The sequence below is a fragment of the Tachyglossus aculeatus genome, chromosome 20 (assembly GCF_015852505.1).
Source record: "Tachyglossus aculeatus isolate mTacAcu1 chromosome 20, mTacAcu1.pri, whole genome shotgun sequence".
Classification (NCBI taxonomy): Eukaryota; Metazoa; Chordata; class Mammalia; order Monotremata; family Tachyglossidae; genus Tachyglossus; species Tachyglossus aculeatus.
In genome coordinates, this window is record NC_052085.1 from 11889360 (window position 1) to 11913535 (window position 24176).

General features: G+C 40.4%; 1 protein-coding gene across 2 annotated transcripts in view; it reads left to right on the top strand.

Annotated features, from left to right (window-relative positions):
- The window catches only part of MYO16 (myosin XVI), a 212923-nt gene that overhangs the window by 92362 nt on the left and 96385 nt on the right, over positions 1–24176 (top strand). For both annotated transcript variants that reach the window (XM_038762138.1, XM_038762139.1), the window contains exons 18-21: positions 1593–1710; positions 2763–2834; positions 4030–4171; positions 14115–14187. In XM_038762138.1, the coding sequence (XP_038618066.1) occupies positions 1593–1710; positions 2763–2834; positions 4030–4171; positions 14115–14187 (405 nt within the window). The remainder of the gene's footprint in view (positions 1–1592; positions 1711–2762; positions 2835–4029; positions 4172–14114; positions 14188–24176) is intronic.

Genomic DNA, 24176 nt, shown 5'->3' on the forward strand with positions numbered 1-24176 from the left:
ATGTTCAGACCACTGTACTGAGTGCTTCATCAATCATCAGTGGTATGTATTAAGCGCATACCATGTGCAGGGCATGGTCCTAAGCACTTGCGAGAGTACAATACACTTGGGAGAGAATAATCGAGCAAATAGGCAAGAGCTCTTCCCTCAAGGACCTTACAATCAATCTGGAGATACGCTGAAATAATTTAGAGACGAAGGGAAAGGGGAGAGTATTGGTGGTAGAGAAGTGCTGAAGACACAATTTGCAAATGTAACATTGGGAGATTAGAGATTAATTTGGGGAGGTGTACTGCAGAGCATGTGATTTCAGAAGGGCTTTGAAAATAGTGGGAGCTGTGATTTGTTGGTGTGGAAGAGGGAGAGAAGAAAAGGAGATACAATGAGTAGGTTAGTTTGTGAGGAAGGAAGAGCGTGAGCTGGGGTGAGGTGGGACAGAGTCGATTCAGTGCCCAAAGTCAAGGTTCAGGAATTTTTTTTTTTTGCTTGATGTGGGGAATAATAATAATAATAATAATAGTAATGACATTTATTAAGCACTTACTATGTGCAAAGCACTGTTCTAAGCGCTGGGAAGGTTACAAAGTGATCAGGTTGTCCCACAGGGGGCCTCACAGTCTTAATCCCCATTTTACAGATGAGGTAACTGAGGCCTAGAGAAGTTAAGTGACTTGCCCAAAGTCACACAGCTGACAATTGGCAGAGCTGAGATTCGAACCCATGACCTCTGACTCCAAAGCCCCTGCTATTTCCACTGAGCCATGCTGCTTCTCTAGAATGGACAACCACTAGAGGTTTTTGAGGAGTGGGAAAACGTATGCTGATCCAAGCAGCAGAGTGAAGTATGGACCGGGGAGGGGAGAGAAAGGAAGCAGGGAGGGATTTAAGGATGCCAGTTCTTTAGTTTAAACTGCGCTTTGAGGCCTGCCTAGACCAGTATGGTAGCCCTTTGGTTGGAGAGGAAAGGAAGGGTCTTAGAAATGTTCGTGGAGGAAAAACAGACACGACTGGCTCTGATTGACTCCCAAGCCCTTGCTCTTTCCACTAAGCCACGCTGCTTCCAGGCACGATAAACTGGGATCATTATTATTGTCTTTACTATCACACCTATCAAAAATGACTTTCTTATCCAACTACTGCTTTCTCACTACCATTTGTTAAAGGTGGATCTTTAAAGAGCATTTTATTTTTTTATGGTATTGCTTAAGCGCTTACTATAGGCCAGGCCCTTTACTAAGCACTGGGGTAGATTCATGTTAGTCAGGTTGGACACAGTCCCTGTCTTAATCCCTATTTTACGGATGAGGGAACTGAGGCACAGAGAAGTGAAGTGACTGGCCCACGGGTACGCAGATAGCAAGTGGTGGAGCCGGGATTAGAACCCTGGTCCTTCCAACTCCCAGGCCCGTGCTGCTTCTCAATATTATGTACCTTAGAGTTATCCACTGCCATTTTTAGGGCCGCCTAGGGAGTACCCCAGGGTGACCACCGTCGCCATTGTGCGATAATCTCGCCTCCCGTTTTCATTCGGGAGGCCTTCTCTTCTCATCCGAAGCCTGGAGAAAGCCACTCATTCTCTCTAATCTGTGCAGGACGTGGAGAACCTGTTCGTGATTCTCTCGGCGATTCTGCACATCGGAGACATTCGGTTTATCGCCCTGACGGACGCTGACACGGCGTATGTGTCTGACCTCCAGCTGCTGGAGCAAGGTCAGTGGTTTCGGACCCTCTGACATGGTTTGATTCCTCCCCATTGCACCGTGGTTCTTGGCGGCTGACCAGTAGATGGAGGCATGTTCCGGAATTATGACTTCAAACCACTCCACCAGGCTTTAGAAAGAGTTCCCTGGAAATACCCCGCAGCTTTTCCCAACGGATGGGGGCCCAGGTTGATGGTGCCAGCTTATCAAAAGAAATACCTGACTTCAGCTTGCTTGCCAGCTTGTAGTATGTATATACATATAAAATGTATATACTATATAAATACATAACATAAATACAATTATATCAATATATCATAAAAATACATTCATTATATATTTATATTATAACAATATATCGATGATTGTATCAATAATTATATAAATATATGACGAGCGATATAACATCAATATATTAATTATATAGACATATATCACAAATATAATATGTAAATATAAAAATAAAAGTTACATATATTCGTGATATATTTATATATAAGTGTTAATATCTAATCATTAATATATAATTGATATAAATATAATTAATACTAGAATCATTATGTAATATAACATATTGTTATATAATTATATGATTATTATATATTATAATCTTTTTGGTGGCATTTCAACAGCGAAGCAGTCTGTGCTGAGGAAAACCTCTTACCTCTAAAAAAAAAAAAAAAAGAAACCTTGCCAAAATCCTTCCTTTGCTTTGAAAGGACCCTGTTGGTCACTTGAAAAACCTCTTCAAATGACTGATGAAGAATGCCAAAAAGCAATGCGCCTTCTACTACTAAAGAGATATAGGCTCCTTCAGGGAGTACTCTGATTTAATCTGTAGGATACCAGAGGTATCTACAGATCTCTATGAACTCAATGAGATCCCGATTATCATCATCCGGTGTGTGCCTCATCATTAATTTTGATCATGTGGATGACAGTTGGGTCGTTTGTAATAGACCTGCAAATTCCACCTCTTGGTCAAAATGCAATGTCTATTTATGTTAACGCAGAATCTGAGCTCTACTAAATCATCTACCCAAATGACTGTTCCCGTTTTAGTAGCCGAATTGCTGCAGGTATCACCGGATGAATTGATGTCGGCCCTAACCACTGATATCCAGTATTTCAAAGGTACCGTTTACTTTCTCATTCAATCCTGTGGGCTTTAGGGGCCTTTAGACTTCTGTTACCATTGTGCTTTCGTTAGCATACCTGTTCTTGTTAGACTACCTAATCTTTAAGCACAGTGTCAAAAGACTGCTAGGACCTAGTTAATGAAATCTCCAATTATAAATACAATTTCAGGACCGGCATGGTGGAATTGATTGTATCATCGGTGGTTAGCATGTTACCACACACAATTTTCTCATCTCATTGTTGTATTTGTTGAGCACTTAATAATAATCATAATAATGGTAGTATTTGATAAAGCATTTACTATGTGTCAAGCACTGTTCTAAGTCTGGGGTAGATATAAGCAAATCAGGTTGGACAAAGTCCTGTCCCATATGGGGCTCACAGACTAAGTAGGAAAAGGAATGAGTATTGAGTCCTCATTTTTCAGAGGAGGAAACTGAGGTACAGAGATGCTCAATGACTTGCCCCAAGTTACACAGCAGGTGAGTGGCAGAGCCCGGATTAGAACTCAGGCCTTCCTATTCCCAGGCCCATGCTGTTTCCCTGCCCATCAGTTTCTTGCAGTTTTGACAGGCAGCTTTGATTTACACACTCAGAAAGCAGTTGTTCACAAGTAGGTCTTTTACTCACATGACGAGGCTAGGGCTATTGCCCGTTTGTGGATAAATGTATTCAAAGAGTACCTGAAAGAACCTTTTTCATTATGTGCAAGTAGGGAATTGAAATCAGTTTGTTGGTTGATTATAGAGAGATCATATTGATGATTCCAAAGCTGGGTTCTGCCACCTTGTCGGTCATGATTCTCAAATTGGAATACGTCTAACCCAAAATGCCACATAATTCACCTCATTATCAATCGTTTTGTGGTATGTATTGAGTGTTTGCCATAGGCAAACTAAGCACTTGAAAGAATACAATAAAGAGGCATGGTCCCTACCCTCAAGGAACTTACAATTTAGGGGATCATCTTTAAAAAAAATACATTCAGAATGTTTGTGATCAATCTAGCAATTGTATTTATTGAGCGCTTTCTGTGTGTAGAGCACTGTACTAAGCTCTTGAGAGAGTACAATAACAGACTCAGAAGACGTGCTCCCCACTCACAAGGAAGGTGGCATATGGGAGTTGGTATGGTTTCCTTTGATTTCAAAATGAAATGATGATGTGAATGCCCGCTCTTCATTTCCAGGAGATACCATCATGAGGCGTTACACCATAGAGATGGCTGAATTTTACCGAGATCTTTTGACCAAGACACTGTACAGTCGCTTGTTTAGCTTTCTGGTGAACACCATGAACTACTATCTCCACAGTTCAGACGAGCAGAGCAGGTAGGAACTCCAGAGCAACTTGGTTCTCTTGGCCTTCCAATTAATAATGCATTACAAACTCCTCTTAAGAAAAATGATTCCGACTGCAGCGTCGCCATCCCCGAAACATTTCATCCTCACATGTTGGTTTCATTTAAGGGGGTCTTATTGATCGGGCACCAGAGGTTCCCGCCCCGTGCTGGAGGAAATGGCAGGATACCTATGTGGCGGATATGCAAATGCATTTTCTCTGGGCTGAGAGATATAGGACCATTTACATGCCAATCAATATCAAAATTTCATGAGTCTGGATAGACTCATTTAAATCAAGAACTACAGGAGTGCTCAAGTTTCAGGCGAGGGCTATGATTCTCTTTCAGCCCTGGCTGACATTAGTTTGGTAATAGGTCATCTTTCGTTTCCTCCCCATAATTCACGGCTGCTTGACAGAGGGTCTCTATAGTATTCATATTGGTTTGTAGGCTTAACCATCTTTAAGTAGTAGCTTTGCAGGGTCATTTGATGATGTAAAAATTATAGGTCTCGATGGCATTTAGTCAATGTAGAACTTAATTAATATTCTTCTCACTAATTATGACCTTTGCAGCGGCCATTGAACATAAAATGTATTCAGAAGCCTCAGTCCAGATTCATGTTTAAACTTTGGTCGTCTTGGAATAGAGCCTTTAGAGAATTTCTGTTTTCCGTATATGGTCATCTCTGAACTCTTGGAAAGTGCTGTCTTGTGTTTCTTGAAAAACAAAAATGCTAACTAGCAGATTTCTGTGAAATGGTTCTAAAATACAAAATTCTCAGCAGAAGTCACATGCAAAGAAAAAGTTACTTAAATATGCAAGTGTCCATCTGATATCTGTCAATACTGATTTATATACTTTGAGCATCAGCAGCATGTTTAATATAGAGATTTTGGGGAGATGAAGTTTTAAGTAGAGCTACTTCAATTTCGGGCATTTTGAATAGTTCAATCATTGAGCTTTACTGGCTCAATTATTGTATCAGGATTGTTACTTACAGATTTTACATTTGAATGGAAAATTACTTGTTTTAGAACGGTAGCTACTTTTGCCTTGCATTTGTAGTGGCACTTTTATGTACATTTCGGCAGCCTTGATAAAGTAACGAGTGAGAGAACGAATGTCTTCAAAATTGGCATTTTGGGGTTGAAATCTAGGAAATACTCAAGATAATAGAATGTATTAAAATATATTTTTATATTTCAAAGTTTCAGCAAGTGCTCTTAAATAATAGCAGTCAAAATGCTCTCAAGCTGTCCTGCACTCCATTTAAAATGTTTTAGCTGTGATAATATGGAAGATGTTACACAGACTCTGATTTTTTTTATTGAATACTAAATAGATGGGTGAAAAAACTAATTGGATGAAATAAATGTTGGCCTAGCCCACTACTCCAAGTTATGCTGAGTCTTTGCGTTGCACTCTTAAGAATTCACTGTAGAAGTAGAATTCTCTTAGTTTGACCTTTTTCATGAGCACTAGTTCTTGCTAAACCATTCTTTCAGTGCTATTTATTGAGCACCAAATTATGCTGAGCGCTGTGGAAGATAACCAACAATATATATGGTAAGGTATAAACTCCAACCTCAAATGCCAAGATAATAAAAGAGAAGGCTATTAATAACTATTAATAATAACCATGGCATTTTAAGGGCTTACTATGGTCCTAACACATTATTATTTTTGTTAAGCATTTACAATGTGCCAAGCCCAGCATTAAGTGCTGGGATAAATCAAATACAATCAGATCAGAAAATGTCTCCGTCCCTCATTTAATCGTATTTACTGAGCACTTACTGGGTGCGAAGCCTAGGTTTAGGGATCTCCTTTTTGGAATGCCTTCACTGAATCCCACTCTTCTAATCCAAACAAGGAACATGTCTGTGAGCACTGTTTGCATTGCACTCTTCCAAGCACTTACTACAGTGCTCTACACACAGTAAGCGCTCAGTAAATACCATTGGTGGATCGATTGTAACCTTCTTCCAAACTGTCACATGGCTCTCAGAGAACCTGTCTTCATCAAGTAAGGTGGGCAGCAAAAATATTTGCTTTCACGGCCTAACTCCTGGAAGCCTCCTGTGCTCATCAGGGGACAGGGTAGAGTGTTTCATCCTCGGTCGTGTCCCAGGAGGTGAGCCGGGAAGTTTTTACTTTTTCCTGGGGGAGGCCCCAAGTCTCCAAGTCCCTGTCTTTGTCCCAATCTTTGCTGCCAAATGGCTAACCTCCTCTCCCTCTGGAATCCTTTGCTCCAACAAGAGTGGAAACTTCCTCTGAGCGGGAATGTGTCCCTTTGTGCTTCTGTACTTCCCAAGCACCTAGTACAGAGCACTAAGAAGCGGCATGGTCAAGTGGAAAGAGCTTGGGCCAAGGACCTAGGTTCTAATCCTTCTTCACCACCGCTTACCTGCCTTGGACAAGTCATTCGTCTTTTCTACCTCTGTTACCTCATCTTTAAAATGGGGAGAAAATACGTGTTCTCCCTCCCCCTTCAACTGTGATCCCCATTTGGGAGAGGGATTGTGCCCAATTTCTTCATATCAACCCCAGTGCTTAGCACATATTAAGTGATAAACAAATGCAATTATTCTTAAGTGGGCACTTAATAAATGCTACTACTAGTATTACTACTGCTATGACTGCTACCACTACTACTAATGTCTGTCTCCCCCTCCAGACTGTAAGCTTGTTACGGGCAGGAAGCATGACTGCTAATTCTGTTGTACTCTCCCAAGCGCTTAGTAAAGTGCTCTGTACATAGTAAGTGCTCAATAAACACAACCGATTGATTGATTAAAGGAAGCCAGGGTCCTTGGTCTCATACTGTTGGAGCAAAAACACCATCTCTAATTAACTAGCAGTAGTACTGTCAGCTGGCAGATACTAACAATCTTTTAAATGCCAAATTCCAAGTTGACAGCTATGGTAATTGAAATAGGCAAGACTTCTCTCATTTCTAAAGAGCAATTCTCCGTTTGCATAATTTATTGATTCCAGACTGCACCGAAGGTCTGTCTAATTTAGGGACTTTACTTTTTATTTTATTGGCTAATAATGGCTATTTACTTTCATTCACAAACAGCAGCAAGACAGTAACAGTAATACAAAGACCTGCAGTGCACGAAAGATAATAACACCACTACTTAGTGTTTATATGGTGCTTCCTTTTTCTCAAAATTCCTTTACAATCCTAAATTACTACCCAGATAACCTGTGTGGTTTCAACTGTAAGTCTTTTGGTCAGAAATGGATAGTGCCTACGGTAGAGTTGTAATTAGACCTTTGGAATTCCATTGGGAAATTAAAGGGGGGGATGTGATCGCTGAATAGGGTTCAATCTAGATTATTTTGGATGACCTAAGATAAAGCAGCCCCATGTTTTAAGAGCTTATTGTCACTGAAGCAGTGAGTGGTACTTTAAATACTGAAGACTAACTTGGCTACCGTAGAACTGACAGACATTTGCTTTGTGAGGAGAAAACTTCCAGATTTAACTTTTCATTTTGCAGTAATGTCTGCCAAGTCTGTTGTATCGTACTCTCCCCTAGGGTTTACTACAGTGTTCTGCACACAGTAAGCGCACACGAATTACTGTTGATTGATTGTTTGATTGAAAGGATTAGACCTTATTTTGGGCTGCTCCACATTTGGAAGGATTTAAAGGGTTGACATAAAAATATACAATTGCAGAATTTAAGCGTTTATTACTTGCCAAGCACTCTACTAAGCAAGGTGTAGATAAAAGTTAAGCAGGTCACATGGGGTTCACAGTCCAAATACGAGGGAGAGGAGGTATTGAATCCTCATTTTATGGATTAGGAAACTGAGACTTAGAGAATTTAAGTGATTTGCCCAAGGTCACATACTGTACTAAGCATTGGGGTAGATACAAAAAAATCAGATCGAAAAGCAGAATGGCCTAGTGAGTAGATCATGGGTTTGGGAGTCTAAAGGACCTGGGTTCTAATCCCGGCTCTGCCACTTGTCTGCTGTATGGCCTTGGGCAAGTCACTTTACTTCTCTGGGCCTCAGTTACCTCATCCACAAAATGGGGATTAAGACTGTGAGCCTTCTGTGGGACTGTGTCCAATCCGATTATCTTATATCTACCCCAGCACCTAGTACAGTGCCTGGACATAGTAAGTGCTTAACCAGTGCCATTAAAAACAAACAATAACATCAAAAAACCAGTTCCTGGCCTACACAGGGCTTGCCGTTTAAAGGGTAGGGAGAATGAGAATTTAATTCCCCTTTTACAGGGGAGGAAACCAAGACATCTAGAAGTTAAGCCAAGTCCACACAGCTGGGAAATGGTGGAGTCGGGGTGAAAACCTAGGTCTTCCGACTCTGAGTTCCTGTCCTCCTTCCACCAGGTCATCCTGCTTCTCCAATATTTATTCTGAAGTGCAAATATTGTAGCAAGGGGTGTGACAGTCGCACATTGGCCCTGTTAACCACACTCACGCACACCATCGGTAGTGTCATTTGGAAAAGGAAGGGCATATAAATGCGTACGCATATTGACAAATTCAAACCCAGGGCGTCTGGAATGACATTTAAGTTATACTTACGCTTTTCATCCATGCCCAAATGTGTGGATGGAATTTCACCATCAGGAGCAGAGAAGCAGAGTCATCAAGTGGTTAGAAATCAGAAGGACCTGGGTTCTAATCCAGGTGCCACCACTTGTCTGCTGTGTGACCTTGGGCAAGTCACTTCACTTCTCTGTGCCTCAGTTTCCTCATCTGTAAAATGGGAATGAAGACGGTGAGCCCCACGTAGTACGGGGACTGTGTCCGACCTGATTAACTTGTGTCTTCCCCAGTGCTTAATACAGTGCCTGGGACATAGTAAGCACTGAAAAAATACCACAATTGTTACTATTATTTTTAGTAGCACTGTCTTGGAATCAGAAGGGCGTGTGTGTGTGTGTTTGTGTTTTGAAGGATTTAACTATCAAGGGTAGAGCAAATAGTAACATCAACGTGTCCAACAAACCCATTAAGGAACAATGACATCACAATCAATAGGCTGAAGCAACACTAATGAGAATGTAATGAGAAAGATATTTTTTATCTTCAGCAAAATCGGACTTCTTTATTTGGTGAATTTCATGTTTGGTTTTTTTTAATTAGAGAGTCCGCAGATCTTCTAGTAAGCAAAATAACTGCAACCGTGAGGACCTGTGCAGATGATAAATTATTCATTTATATTAATGTCTGTTGCCCACTCTAGACTATAAGCTCGCTGTGGTCAGGGAACTTGTCTGCCAAATCCGTTATATTGTACTCTCCCAAGTGCTCAGTAAAGCGCTCTGCACATAATAAATGGTCAAAAATTGTTTGATGGGTTGATGCAAGAGGCACTTTATTACTCACAAGTTGGAAGCTTCCAGTGATGTCTGTTTTGAAGCAGAGCCCAGAAGATTGATCTTCTGTGACTAGGTGTCAAGGAATTGAAGCAGTCGGTCAGACTGCAGAGGCAGTCAATGCGATCCTTGGAAATTTGCCTTTTGTTTTTATTAGCTTGGCTTTACTTTTGCTCAACACTCAGTCTACGCAAGTTTGTTGTAGGGAGATTACTCTTGTAGTTTTTGGTTTTTTTAATCAGGCAGTGTTTTTTGTTAGCACCCTCTCCCTGCTGGATATATAGGACTTGTGGATGGTTAAAAAATAGATGGTTATTGTGAGCATTGTGGAGAGTTCATTCAGTGTCTTCTGATCCCGTTTGCGATTTTACTTCAGGAAAGCCTGGATGAGAGAGTGGATTATAGAGCACTAAATATCCCCCTAATGGTTCAGAAAGAGGTCGCCTTTTTATACAGATAGATGGGATGTTCATTTTCGTAGTTGATTATAGTTTTTGTTAAGCACTTACTATGTGCCAAGCACAGTACCACAGTCTGGGATGATCAGATCCGATCCGATCCAGTCCCTGCCCCACTTAGGGCTTGTAGTCAAGAAAAATAAGCCAGGTACATTGTGGGTAGTGTGTCAGCATGGTAGTTGGGAAGGTGGTAATAATAGTAATAATTTCAGTATTTAATAATAATAATGTGTGGCTTTCGTTGTGTTCTTAACTGTACAGTATACTAAGCGCTGGGGTGGATACAAGCAAATCGGGTTGAACACAAATCTCGGCCATTTGGGGCTCAGAGTCTCAATCTCCATTTTACAGGTGAGATAACTGAGGCATAGAGAAATGAAGTGACTTGCCTGAGACCATACGAGGATCAACTGAAGCTCTGTCATAGATAAAGATAATTAGACCAGACGGTTCGTGTTTCCCATGGGGTTCACAATCTAAGAAGAAGGGAAAGATGTTAGTTACAGATGAGAAACCTAACACACAAAGAGATTAAGTGACTTGCCCAAGGTCACCCAGCAGGCCAGTGTCAAAAAACAAAATTAGATTCCTCCGGTCTTCTGACTCCCAGTTCCGTGCTCTTTCCACTAATCCAAGCGGCCAGTAATTTTTTTTTCTTTTTTGATACAAGTGGACTCTTTATCTTAGTCATTTGCATCAAACCAATTTGGGAGATTTTGCTTGATCATGCGCAGTGGCTTGACATCTGCCAGGTAGGTAGTATTACAGAGAAATGCCTGTTCATTGTTTATATCAAGGATTTCGGCTGGCCGAGTTTCCTGTTGTAACAGACCTCCTGCAATCCTCCTGCAGAGTTCCTTTGTTTTTTCAGAGGCTGACATTTAGCTGTTTGGGGATTAGGAGACCACTTTTTGATGCATATATATCTACAGAAAGAGAGAGAAAGAATAAAGATGATATTTGTGTTGCCAAGCACTGTACTAAGCACTGGGGTAGATGCAGTATAAGCAACCTGAAGGCATTCTTGTCTTCCCATGGAAACTCTAAAGGAGAGAAATTGTACAGATGAGGAAATTTGGAAATCCAACTTGCACTTGGATTTGTACCCTTTATTCACCATTCCCTCAGCCCCATGGCTCTTAAGTACATAGCCAAAATTTATTTATTTTTATTAATGTCTGTCTCTCCCTTAAGACTGTAAGCTTGTTGTGGGCAGGGAATGTCTCTACCAAGTTGGGTCTATTGCATTCTCCCAAGGTTGTGCTGTACGTGCAGTTAGGACTTAATAAATACAATTGATTGATTGATGAATTGATTGAGGAAATGAGGCACTGAGAAGTCTACTTGGTCAGTTGGGATTAGAATCCAAGCCTCCATCATTCAGTGTTGTCTATTGAGTGCTTACTGTGTGCAGATCACTGTACTAAGTGATTGGGAGAGTGCAGTATGATAAAGTTGGTAACCATGTTCCCTGTTAACAAAAAAGCTTACAGTCTAGAAGGGGAAACAGACATTAAAATAAATGATTGATATGTACATAAGTGTTGTGGACCTGAAAGTGAGGTGAATATCGAGTTCTTTAGAGGGTACAGAAATAAGCGCACAAGTGGCTTCTGAACTACACTCTTTCCACCAGGCCATGCTGTTTCTCAAGAAAGGAGAGAGAGAATAAATTGTGAAAGAATGAGATAATCATATTTATTGAGCGCTTACTCTGTGCAGAGCACTGTAGTAAGCGATTGGGAGAGTACAATACAGCAAACTTGGTAGACACGTTCCCTGTCCCTATGAGCTTACAGTCTAGAGGGGGAGACTGATATTAAAATAAATGATGAATATATACGAAAGTGCTTTGGGCCTGGAGGTGATGAATATCACATTTTTTAAAGGTTCAACCCTTAGATCCAAGCCACCCCTACCTCACCTCTAAAATTGCTCTAAGTTCCACCTTGTCCCTTCTTGCATCCCACAACTGACCAGAATTATCTTTGGCCAGACAGAAGCTCTCTTTGCTGGGGAATTTTCTCCTGGACATATGGTGTGCTCGGGACACTGGTAGAAAAATCCGACTTGTATTTTCAGTAATCCCCAGCCAACAAGAAGCTCTCGTTAGCTCTCTGATGATCTCTGGAGGATCGTGAAAGGAGAATTCTGACGATCAGACTATCTCATTAATAAAGTTAATTTTCGCCTATAGGTTGGAAATCTAAATGACTAAAACTCTGAAATTCCTTGCCAGAAATTGGATGTTAAGTTAAATCCCTGCATGAAGGGAGTCTAACTATCAATAAAAGTCCTGACAGGAATGCTGACAGTTACACAGTTTGGGCACTCACAGGCTAAAGGCTTCTAGGACCAGCCTGCCAAAACTGCAGCTGCAGTCACACGGCACATAGATCATTCAATCATAAATGATGAACTAGATGGAGGAAAATGAATAAATTATATCTCCGGTCGAAGTAAAGCTAATCTTGAAATTCTTTACATTTAGAGTTAATTTTTTCTCCTGACCCAGCTGTTTCCCTACCCACCATCCTCGAAGTGGGATCTTTCTTGTAATTGCTGGCGTGACTTGCATTTAAATGTTTGTATTCTGCATCCATATATAGTTTCATCTGCTATCGACTAGTTCAGAGAAAGACACACAAACGAAGGCATAAAATTGTTTTAAATCAGTGCGACTTCTCTTCGATGGGATCGGGGGTGGTCTAGCCTCAGGGAGACCCCCTTAGGATTGGGGGTTATCCAGGCATGGACCTGGCAAGGTTGACATTGTTGAGCAGAGGATTTGGATGATGAACCTAGGCGACCGTGTTAGTAACAGTGATTTGATTTCAAGTGGCAGTTGCCACTTGGCATTAAAGATTGACGTGTAAACGGGCACAGTAGAAGAACCGTGTTTTACTCTTTTTGGAAACACCTGCACATAAAGCGAATCTTCAACGAAGATTGATGTGAACATGTAGATGTATTGAGAGAGAGACCGGCACAAAGAGAAAAAATCTGAGGGATAACTCATCATAGGGTATATTGAGTTCTTGAATCACACAGATATGTGGCATACAGCATATATGTCTCTAGATTGCAAACTCATTGTGGGCAGGAAGTGATCTACCAACTCTGTTGTATTGTACTCTACGATCTAAAGGAAATAGCAGAAGCATCTAAGTCATGTATTACAATAAATCATTCAACTGTAGAATCACCTCTTTTCCCTCCTCCCAGGCTGGCTGTAGTCAAAGAACTTAATGTTTTCTTCACCCTGTTTCCTTTCTTGGGCTGGGTTTATTGGAAAGGGTAAGGAAGGTAGTGGTCATGTAGAATGTTTTCAATCAGCCTAGCAAGGCAAGGGAGTAAGCTGACTTCTCTATCCTATATTTCTTTCCTGCTCCTCCATTTCTTCATATTGTTCCTCTTTTTTTTGGTATTTATTATGCATTTACTATGTGCCAGGCACTATACTAAGCACTGGGGTTGATCTGCCTTACCTCCTTCCCCTCCCCACAGCACCTGTATATATGTATATATGTTTGTACATATTTATTACTCTATTTATTTTACTTGTACATTTTTATTCAATTTATTTTATTTTGTTAATATGTTTTGTTTTGTTGTCTGACTCCCCCTTTTAGGCCGTGAGCCCGCTGTTGGGTAGGGACCGTCTCTATATGTTGCCAATTTGTACTTCCCAAGCGCTTAGTACACTGCTCTGCACACAGTAAACGCTCAATAAATATGAATGAAAGAATGAATGAATAATCAAATTGGTTACAAGAGAATCAGATTGGACACAGTCCCTGGCCCAAATGGGGCTCATAGTGTAAAACAGAGGGTGTAGGATTTAATCCCCAGTTTACAGGTGAGGTAACTGTGGCACAAAAAAGTTAAGTGACTTGCCCAGGGGCACACAACAGACAAGTGGAGGGGCTATGATTAGAACCTGGGTCCTTCTGATTCCCAGATCCTTGCTCTTTTCCCTAGGCATAAAGCGTTTAGGAATTATAGAGAAAAGGAAAATACATCCTAAGTGATTTCCAACATGGTGAGAGAGAATGGAAGAGGACTAGAAAGTAATGCCTACCAATTCCATTTTATTGTTTCAGTGAGCAAACACTGGAGATCGGAATTTTGGACATCTTTGGCTTCGAAGAATTTCAGAGGAATACGTTTGAGCAAGTGAGTAACTTGTTTGGCTACCGATGAATTCCAAGAAATGTTTCACCATTTATGCTCAAGTAATCAAGTCCCTATAATTATTAGAGACAAAGATGATTGAAAGATGATTTTGCACTTTCTGCCACAACGGTTTAGGATTAGAATCCTTATTTTGCCTAGTGATTCATTGTTTTGAACCAATCAAGTGAACACTGGTTTAGAAAGTTTGAATAGCTCTATCTGCTCTGAAAGATCTTAAGGGTGTGTGCTTATGAAATAGATACTGCAGCAAGGTCTATTAGGGGGTAGTCACCTTAGACACAAAGATCAAAAGCATTCAGAATTCTTGCATACAAAAAGAGAATAAAATACTACATTATGCAACTGCTACTTTAATGATATTCACCTCCAACTGGCATTGCAATGTGAGATTTTTGGCTTTGTGGAGAAATCAGTTAATACCCTATTAAACACAAATTCTGTTGTATTGTACTCTTCCAAGCACATAGTACAGTGCTCTGCAAATATTAGGTGCACAATAAATACCATTAATTGATGATTGAAATGCTGATTGTTCTTAAATCTAGCTGTAGGTCTAAAGCAATGATTGTTTGATATTCGCATCGGGCCTGTAAGGCGTTCATTACAGTTCTAGACTGTAAATTCATCATGGGCATGGAAAGCGTCTGCTAATTCTTTTCTCGTAATAATAGTAATAATAATAATGGCATTTATTAAGTGCATACTATGTGCAAAGCACTGTTCTAAGCATGGGGAGGTTACAAGGTGATCAGGTTGTCCCACGGGGGGGGGTTCACAGTCTTAACCCCCATTTTACAGATGAGGGAACTGAGGCACAGAGAAGTTAAGTGACTTTCCCAAAGTCACACAGCTGACAATTGGCGGAGCGGGGATTTGAACCTGTGATCTCTGACTCCAAAGCCCGTGCTCCTTCCACTGAGCCATGCTGCTCATACTCTCCCAAGCGCTTAGTACAGTGCTCTGCACTTAGTGAGTGCTCAATAAATACTATTGATTGATTTCTCTCAAGAACATTCTTCCTTGAGGGCAGGGATAGTGTCTTCCTATGCTCTTGTACTCTGCAAACGGTGCTTAATAAATGCCCTTGATTAATTGAGCATTCTCTATTTTAACAATAGTCTCTCCAGTCCTGGGAGATTTTAGGATAGCCGAGATGAACCAGGCAGTTTTTAACAAAAATTACCAGATGTCAGCAGAGCTCCAATTTACTGATCTCTGAGAAATGGGTCAGTTTGTTGCATGTTACTCTCTTAGTTTCCCCCATTTGTCTCCCTGCCTAGACTGTAAGCTCCTTAGAGGCAGGGATCATGTCTGCTAATTCTGTTGTACTCACAAGTATTCTCCTTAGCTCTGTACTAAATTCTGTACTGTAATAAATACCAATTGAATTTATTAAGCACTCTTCCACAAAATAAGTGCTTAATAAATACAATTGGTTGATTTATTTGAGTAGTTGCTAGAACAGGGCGGTGGTGGTGCAATCTTTATCCACATCGATTAATGCTGACGATTCTTTAAACATTTTAAGCAACTGTGTTCATTTATAGTCACTGTCAGAGGTATTTTTTTTTTAACAAAGGACCACTTTGAAAATCGAAAGAATTAATTCATTTGGACTCAAGGTGGGATACCAGTTCTTAGGCAGCAATCCTGATTGTATGTAAATTACAAAAAGAAAAGGAAGTCCTTTTATGAATAATATTTTTCTCCTAACACAGTTGCTTTGTTGTGGAAAACAATGGCATCTGGTATTTATTAGAAGAATCACATCCCTTTCTTTGAGCATTAGCCAAATACCAGGTTAGATTTCACAAATCTCTAAATTTGTGTGAGGCTCCGAAAATGTGGTTTTATTAATCAGCTCACCCTATTTCTAGATTACTGCGATGCTAGTATTAAAGAGAGGTTCTCCACCATTTCCATTTATAAACCATTTTAATGTGATGTTCATTATTTGACAGGGTCATATTTGGAAATTGGGAGATTTTTTTTTCCAGAAAAGTTTTAAGAAATAGAAGAATAATCAGTCAATGTAATCCAAGGGAATTTCCTCCTTATTAGTCTCTTCGTTTCCTAGCCATAAAGTTTAACCATTTTCTGCAGTAATTTCTGCTTTTTTTGATAGTCATTTCTGCTGGGGTGCTTGTGAAATGGATAGCAGGGACATATTTAAAATAAATATTTATTCATCAAGTACTGTTTAACCAAACAGTCCCCTTAGTCCTTGAATTCATCTTCCATATTCTCTTCTTCACTAACTACGTTTCAAAGTGTCTTTAACTGGAAATGCTATTCAAGATACTTCTTTCTCACTACAGTATACATCTACTTTTGCAAGTTTTAAAAAATGTTTTTTATTCAGTCAGTTCTTCTGAAATGTGGGTTTTTATTACAAATTTTGGATAGAAAACTGTTAGAGAATTAGGGAACGTTCTTCCAGCAATGCACAGATAAAAATGATGATACTAGTAATTGTGCCTTTCGTTAAGCGTTTAATACGTGGTAAGCAATGTACTAAACACTAGGGTAGATATAACATAAGCAGATACAGTCCCTGCTCCACATGGGGCTCACAGTCTAAGAAAGAGGGAGAACAGGTATTTCTCTATACTGTAAGCTCGTTGTGGGCAGGGATCTCTGTCAATTCTATTGCCTTGTACTCTCACAAGTACCTAATATGGTGCTCTGCACACAGTAAGTGTTCAGTCCATACTATAGACTGATTTATTGATTAAGGAAGCATTCTGTGGCTGTCGGACAGAAGCAGTAGTAGCAGTAGTATTTATTAAATGCTTACTAGGGGCAAAGCACAGTACTAAGTCCCGGGAAGTTAAGGATATAGTCCCTGCCCCCGAGAGGCTCACAAATTCAAAAGATAGCACCAAGCGTAGAAGGAAAAGCTCACAAAACTTAGAAAGACAGGAAAGATGACAAACACGAAAGCAGCAGCAGGATTTCAGGCCCCGAGCAGTCATCCCAGAGTTCACAGCTGCAGCCACAGCGGTGACTTCCCTGCCTTCTATGGGTTGACGTCTCACGTGGCTGTTTGTCGAGTCCTTGGGTTTGAGCAGGGGTTGATGAGAGTCCCTGGGACATGGCGGAGGGGCGGCATCCTTCTCGGGCAGCTGGATCCCGAAGGTCGGGAATGAGGGGAGCAGTGGACGGATCAGGCAGGTGGCACTAGGGGAAGGAAGTCCGGTCTCTGAGCAGTTTCCTGCAGCAATGTTACCTTCTGTGCCCTCCATTCAATGCCACCTTAGAGTGTGGACATTTCTGCCCCAGAAATTCCTGAAGTCTTTGCCATGTGTGTATTATGGCCTTTTCAAAACTGGTATTTAAGTGCTTACTATGTACCAAGCACTGTACTAAATGCTGGAGGTGAAGCATAGTTTAGTGGTAAGCGCTCAATAAATACGATTGATTGATTGATTGATAGAGCACAATCCTGGGACTCAGGAGGACCCGGGCTCTCCGTTTGTCTGCTGGGTAACCTTGGGCAAGTCACTTCGCTTCTCTGTGTCTCAGTTACCTCATCTGTAAAATGGGGATTAAGATTGTGAACCTCATAGGGACAAGAACTGTGTACAACTTGATTAACCTGTCCAGTGCTTAGAACAATGCTTGTCACATAGTAAGCACTTTACAGATACAATCATTAGTATTATTATAATGAGGTCGAGTACTGTTTCTGTCCTACCTGGTGCTCAGTGCCTAGATAAAAGGGAAAACAGGCATTTAATCTGTATTTTATAGGTGAGCAAATAAGCACAGACAAGCTAGGTGACTTGCCCTTGGTCACACAACATATCTGTGTATTGTAAGCTCTTTGAGGGCAGGGATATTGTCTACCTACTCTGTCAAACTCTCCAAAAGGCTCAGTAGAATGCTCTGCACATAGTAAGTGCTCAATAAATGCCACTGATTGATTGATTGATTGATTGATTAATTAAAGTGACAGAATTAGAAATAGAACCTACATTCTGTCACCCCCAGGCCCATTTTTTTTCATCAGGCCTTGTACTCCAGGGGATTAAACATTCAAACTCATGGACACAGAATCCTTGTAGAATGTGACTCCTAGTACTATGGCTTTAAAAAAATACATAAATGGGTATTGAGATACAAAGCACTGACTGTAAAGATCAGTTTTAAGTATACTGTGTGTTTGCACTTGGAATCAGTTCATCAGCACCAATAAACTTCAATTTATTCAACATAAAAATCACTGTAAATTGCCTCAATGAAAACAATACATTAAGCAATCCCTTTTAGAACTTCATTAGCATATTAGTATCTATGCTCCAAGTAGATGATTGATAATATATATTGACCTGGGAGGAGGTTTATTTCAAGCAACACACAAATAAACCCATTTCTTCCTAGATCGAAATTGTGTTGGGCAGTGAGATTTTATTCCTGATACCTGGGACTAAAAGCTTTTACGCTGACTATATCGTCTATTTTTAGCCCAAGGGAAGATTTTCCCTTTAAACTAAAAACTGCAGTTTGTTTAAAATGAGCTCGATACGACCATTTCAAAATGTCTGTCCTACTGCAGTTTCAATTCCCCACTGCTGATGTTTCCATTTTAGGCTATAGGATTTAGTTAAAACATAGCCAATGTCTCTGCTAAAGGCTGACCCTCCCACTCAATCTCAGAAATCTCGTTGAAGCATTTAGCTGCTTCCTAGGAACGTAAAATGGAATGAATCCGTTGGTCCAAAAATATCTTATGAGCTAACTAAACTGCCCTAAGTGGCATAATCCGATAATGATATAGTGATTATTAGTGCTTCGTGTGTAAATACAATGCCAGAATTTAACTCTCCCTGTTCTCATTTCCTATCGCAGTAAAAATGATGTTGAGTCTTTGTTTTGCATTCTGTTTATACCTATGACAACACAACTTTTCTCTAGTATCCTCAACTATTTCACCTCCATTCCGGGTTCCAGTGCACTGATTTTTTTTTTCCCCGTACTTCTTTCCTTTTTGGTTTCATAACCTTAATCATTCCAATATTAAACAACTATTTTAGAAGTTATCTATGTCCACGATTCAATTAATAATCAAATTATATTTTTGAAATGATGGTTTGATCATTTCTGTAAGCCACATCGTGACCCTGACACTTGATTTCTTGGAAAGCGAATATTTTCATTATTACAGTTCCTGAGCAGCCCAAATGTGCAAAATGTGTATTTTAATTATTCAAGGGAGGGCATATTAATTTAAACACTGAATCTGTATTCAGCCACAACCATGAATACTGACTCTTTAAAAACACTGAAGCCTTCCTGACTGAACCCCTGGTGAATGTTCAGAGGGGTGAATTTCTAAAAATTATGTTATTCAATAATAATAGTTTCCCTTTGCAGTTTGCTCTTCCCCCTAATAACTCCCAGCTACTTACACTAGTATACTCCCCCAAAAGACTGAACACATAGTGCTCTGCCATCTGTATTGTGTCCCTATCTTTGAAATGTACCCCCTTTTCATTCTCCTAGGCAGGACATGTAAGTAATAATAATAATAATAATAATGATGCATTTATTAAGTGCTTACTATGTACAAAGCACTGTTCTAAGCACTGGAGAGGTTACAAGGTGATCAGGTTGTCCCATGGGGGGGCTCACAGTCTTCATCCCCATTTTACAGATGAGGTAACTGAGGCACAGAGAAGTTAAGTGACTTGCCCAAAGTCACACAGCTGACAATTGGCGGATCTGGGATTTGAACCCATGACCTCTGACTCCAAAGCCCAGGCTCTTTCCACTGAGCCACGCTGCTTCTCTGCATCTGCTCTTCTCAGCTGCTTCAGTGCATCTGAGTTCCAAGGATTATTTGTTTTACTTATTCTAATTCTAAATGCTTTTGTGTTTCCATGTCCCAGTTAGAGCTTAAGTTCCTTGTAGGCAGATAATGTGCCATTCTCCTAGGCAGGACATGTAAGTAATAATAATAATAATAATTCTTTTTGAACTTCCCAAGTGCTCAATAGAGTATACTGTACCCAATGTATCTACCCCAGCACTTCATCTATCTCACCGCTGACCTCTCAGCTATGTCCTGTCTCTGACCTGGAATGCCCTCCTTATTCATTTCCAACAGACAATTACTCTCCCCTCCTTCAAAGCCTTATTGAAGGTACATCTCTGAAGGCTTCTCTGATTAAGCCCTCATTTCCTTTTCTCCCCCTCCCTTCTGTGTCACCCTTGCCACTTGGATTTGCTCCCTTTATTCACCACTCCCTCCGTGCCACAGCACTTATGTACATACCCATATTTTATTTATTTCTATTAATGTCCATCTCCCCTTCTAGACTCTAAGCTCACTGTGGGCAAGGAACATGTTTACCAGCTCTGTTATACTGTGCTCTTCTAAGCATCAGTACCCTGCACACAGAAAGCATTCAATGAATGTGATTGATTGGCATATAGTAAGGGCTTAACAAATACCATTAAACTCTTCAATAAATACAGTTATTACTACTAATTGATCTGATTAATATATAATTAATCTACTGATTAACTTGTCATCTCCCCACATTATTTCTCCCACTGCTGTCTAAGTACTTGAGCACTTAGCCCCTTTCCCTCCAGTTCCCACCCACCATAGCCCCTCTTGTCATATCCTAAAACTCAGTTGTCTACCCTATCTGCAATTCATTTTGGTGTCTCTTTGCCACTAGAGTGTAAGCTCCTTGAAGGCATGTATAGCATCTATTAACTCTCCCATTAACTTGTCTATTAACTTGTACTCTCCCAAGCACTTACTACAGCTCTCCCCGAAGTAAGAGTTCTATAAACATTAGCAATCGATAGAAACGACTACCCTTTAAAATGAGGGCCACAAGATGAAATCTGTCTCCATAATTGGCTTTCATATCAACCCTGAGTTTTCCCTAAAGGATTTTAATACATTATTCTCAGGGCATTTTGTAGAAAGAGAAAGAACACAATGTTCAATCAGAAGTTCAGATATTCTGAATATGTTCTTTCCGAGTCTCACACACACAAAAATCCAGCCCCATATCTTTTTGATCATTAGGGCGTAACAGTTTCAAAGCAGTTTTACTCTGACTGTAATTCTTGCTGCCTCTAATAAGGGCACAATTAGAAAAGTTATTAACTCTTGCAGCACCCTATAGGAGTGTGGATTTTCAAACTATTTAAAAAACCATCCATTCGTTGCCTGTGGTATCCAGGGCAAGATAAGCAGCATGGCCTTGTGGATAGAGAAACAGCGTGGCTCAGTGGAACGAGCACAGGGTGGGAGTCAGAGGTCATGGGTTCAAATCCCAGCTCCGCCAATTGTCAGCTGTGTGACTTTGGGCAAGTCACTTCACTTCTCTGTGCCTCAGTTACCTCATCTGTAAAATGAGGATGAAGACTGTGAGCCCCAAGTGGGACAAACTGATCACCTTGTATCCTCCCCAGCTCTTAGAACGGTGCTTTGCACGTAGTAAGAGCTTAACAAATGCCATTACTATTATTATTATTATTATTATTATTATTATAGAACACAGGCCTGGGAGTCAGAAGGACATGGGTTCTAATGTTGGCTCCACCACTTGTCTGCTGGGTGACTTTGGGCAAGTCACAAACAAACAGTCAGCTTCTCTGGGCCTCAGTTATTTCATCTGTCAAATGGGGATTAAGACTGTGAGCCCCACGTGGGACAACCTGTTCACCTTGTAACCTCCCCCAGCGCTTAGAACAGTGATTTGCACATAGTAAGCGCTTAGTAAATGCCATTATTATTATTATTATAAAAGAGAGATGCAAGGCTGAGGAAGCCGTCACAAGGAATGGCAACAGAAAACCAGTAATAACAGAAAGCAGAGTGGCTTAGTGGTAGTCAGAGGACCTGAGTTTTAATCCTGACTCGGCCACTTGCCTGCTGTGTGACTTTGTGAAAGTCATTCTGTGCCCCAGCTACCTCATCTGTAAAATGGGGATTCAATCTTTCTCCCTCGTACTTAGATTGTGAGCCCCAGGTGGGACAGGGACCGTGGCCAACATGGATACATTTATCTACTCCGGTGTTTAGTATTGCCACATAGTAAGTGCTTAACAAATACCTTTAAAAAAACAACAACAATAACAATGCTTGCAAATGCAAAGAGTTTCTAGAGCTGGCTGGACTATGTGATGGAACCTCCTATCAGTTCTATGAGTCTAGGATTTTTCCCATTTCAATCAAGGGAACTGAAGTAAGGTGTGGGCAACTGCTGTTATGGTTCTCATGGGGAATTTACAAATAAATATTATAAAAGAATGCAAATTCTAGCTAAATGATTGCATGATAAAGCTGTAAGGTGATGTTTCCTTTTCTGGGCTGTAAACACTGAGGAAAATTCCTATAGTCCTCAGGATATAGGTGTCTGAAAGCAAAATGGTATGCAGTGTTTTTGTAGTACCACAGAAAAATGGGAATTAATATAATTAGCACATTCTGGAAAACACTTTGGAAAACTATGGAAAGCAAGATGAGTATTGGCCACTTTTGAAATTCCACAGTGTTACTTTTTAAGGGTATTTGGTACTTAAATTTCTGATTACTTTTTTCATCCAAGGCCTAGGCAGGGAAATACAGAAATGTGAAAGGGGTTTAGTTGATATCCTGACTGAAATGTTTAGTTTCAAATCATTCTCTTTGGCTGAATTAAAATATGTGCTGAAAATGCTGAAATGAAAGAAATACTGCTAGAGACATGTATTCATTTTCCTTCTTATGCATCATCCAAGATGTTTAAGAACTTTCAATTTCACACCCTATGAAATTAAACTAGACTATGTTTGTTTAAAATTCCCCTTCACAATAGAAATGGGACTAAGGTCTAATATTTATCATTCCAAAGGATGTTTGGCTTTTCTAAGGAGCAGGCAGGAATGTTCAACAAGTTTGAGCGTGACTTAAACATAAAAGAGAATAATTGTATTATACATTAATTAGCAATTGAAAGTATTGACTTTTCTGGCAGCCCTGAGTGAGACAGGGATTATGTATGATTTGTTGATCTTGTATTAAGCCCAGTGCTAGGAAATAGGAAGTGCTTAATAAACACCATCAATTATTGTTATTCCAGTTATTCAATAAATGCCCTTAAAATCAACAGGCTACCAATTAATAATGTTCAAGATTTGTAGCCAATTTTGGGGAGGACTTTTTTATGGTAGTTGTTAAGCACTTACTATGGGCCAGTCAGTGTACTAAGCACTGGGGTAGAGAAGCAGCGTGGTTCAGTGGAAAGAGCATGGGCTTTGGAGTCAGAGGTCATGGGTTCAAATCCCGGCTCCGCCAATTGGCAGCTGTGTGACTTTGGGCAAGTCGCTTAACTTCTGGGCCTCAGTTACCTCACCTGTAAAATGGGGATTAAGATTGTGAGCCCCCTGTGGGACAACCTGATCACCTTGTAACCTCCCCAGTGCTTTGCACATAGTAAGCACTTAATAAATGCTATTATTATTATTATTATTACAAGCTAACCAGTTGGACATGGTCCGTGTCCCACATGGGGTACAGGGTCTTAATCCCCATTTTGCAGATGAGGTAGCTGAGGCCCAGAGAAGTGAGTGACTTGCCCAAGGTCACACAGCAGACGAGTGGTGGAGTTGGGATTAGAACCCAGCCCCTTCTGAATCCATACCGCTTGCCTCCTAATAATGTGTGGTGCTTTGATCAATCTAATAAATTTATTGAACACTGTAGTAAGCATTTGGGAGAATAAAATAGAACAGAGTTGGTAGACATGTTCTGTTCCCACAAGGATTTTACAGTCTAGAAGATTTATTAATCATTTACTGGTGGTATGGTACAGTCAGATCAGACACAGCCCCTGTTCCACATGGGGCTCACAGTCTAAAGGGGAGGGAGAAAGTATTTAATCCCCATTTCACAGATGACGAAACTGAGGCACAGAGAAACTAAGTGATTTACCCAAGGTCAGAGCTGGGTTGGAGCACAT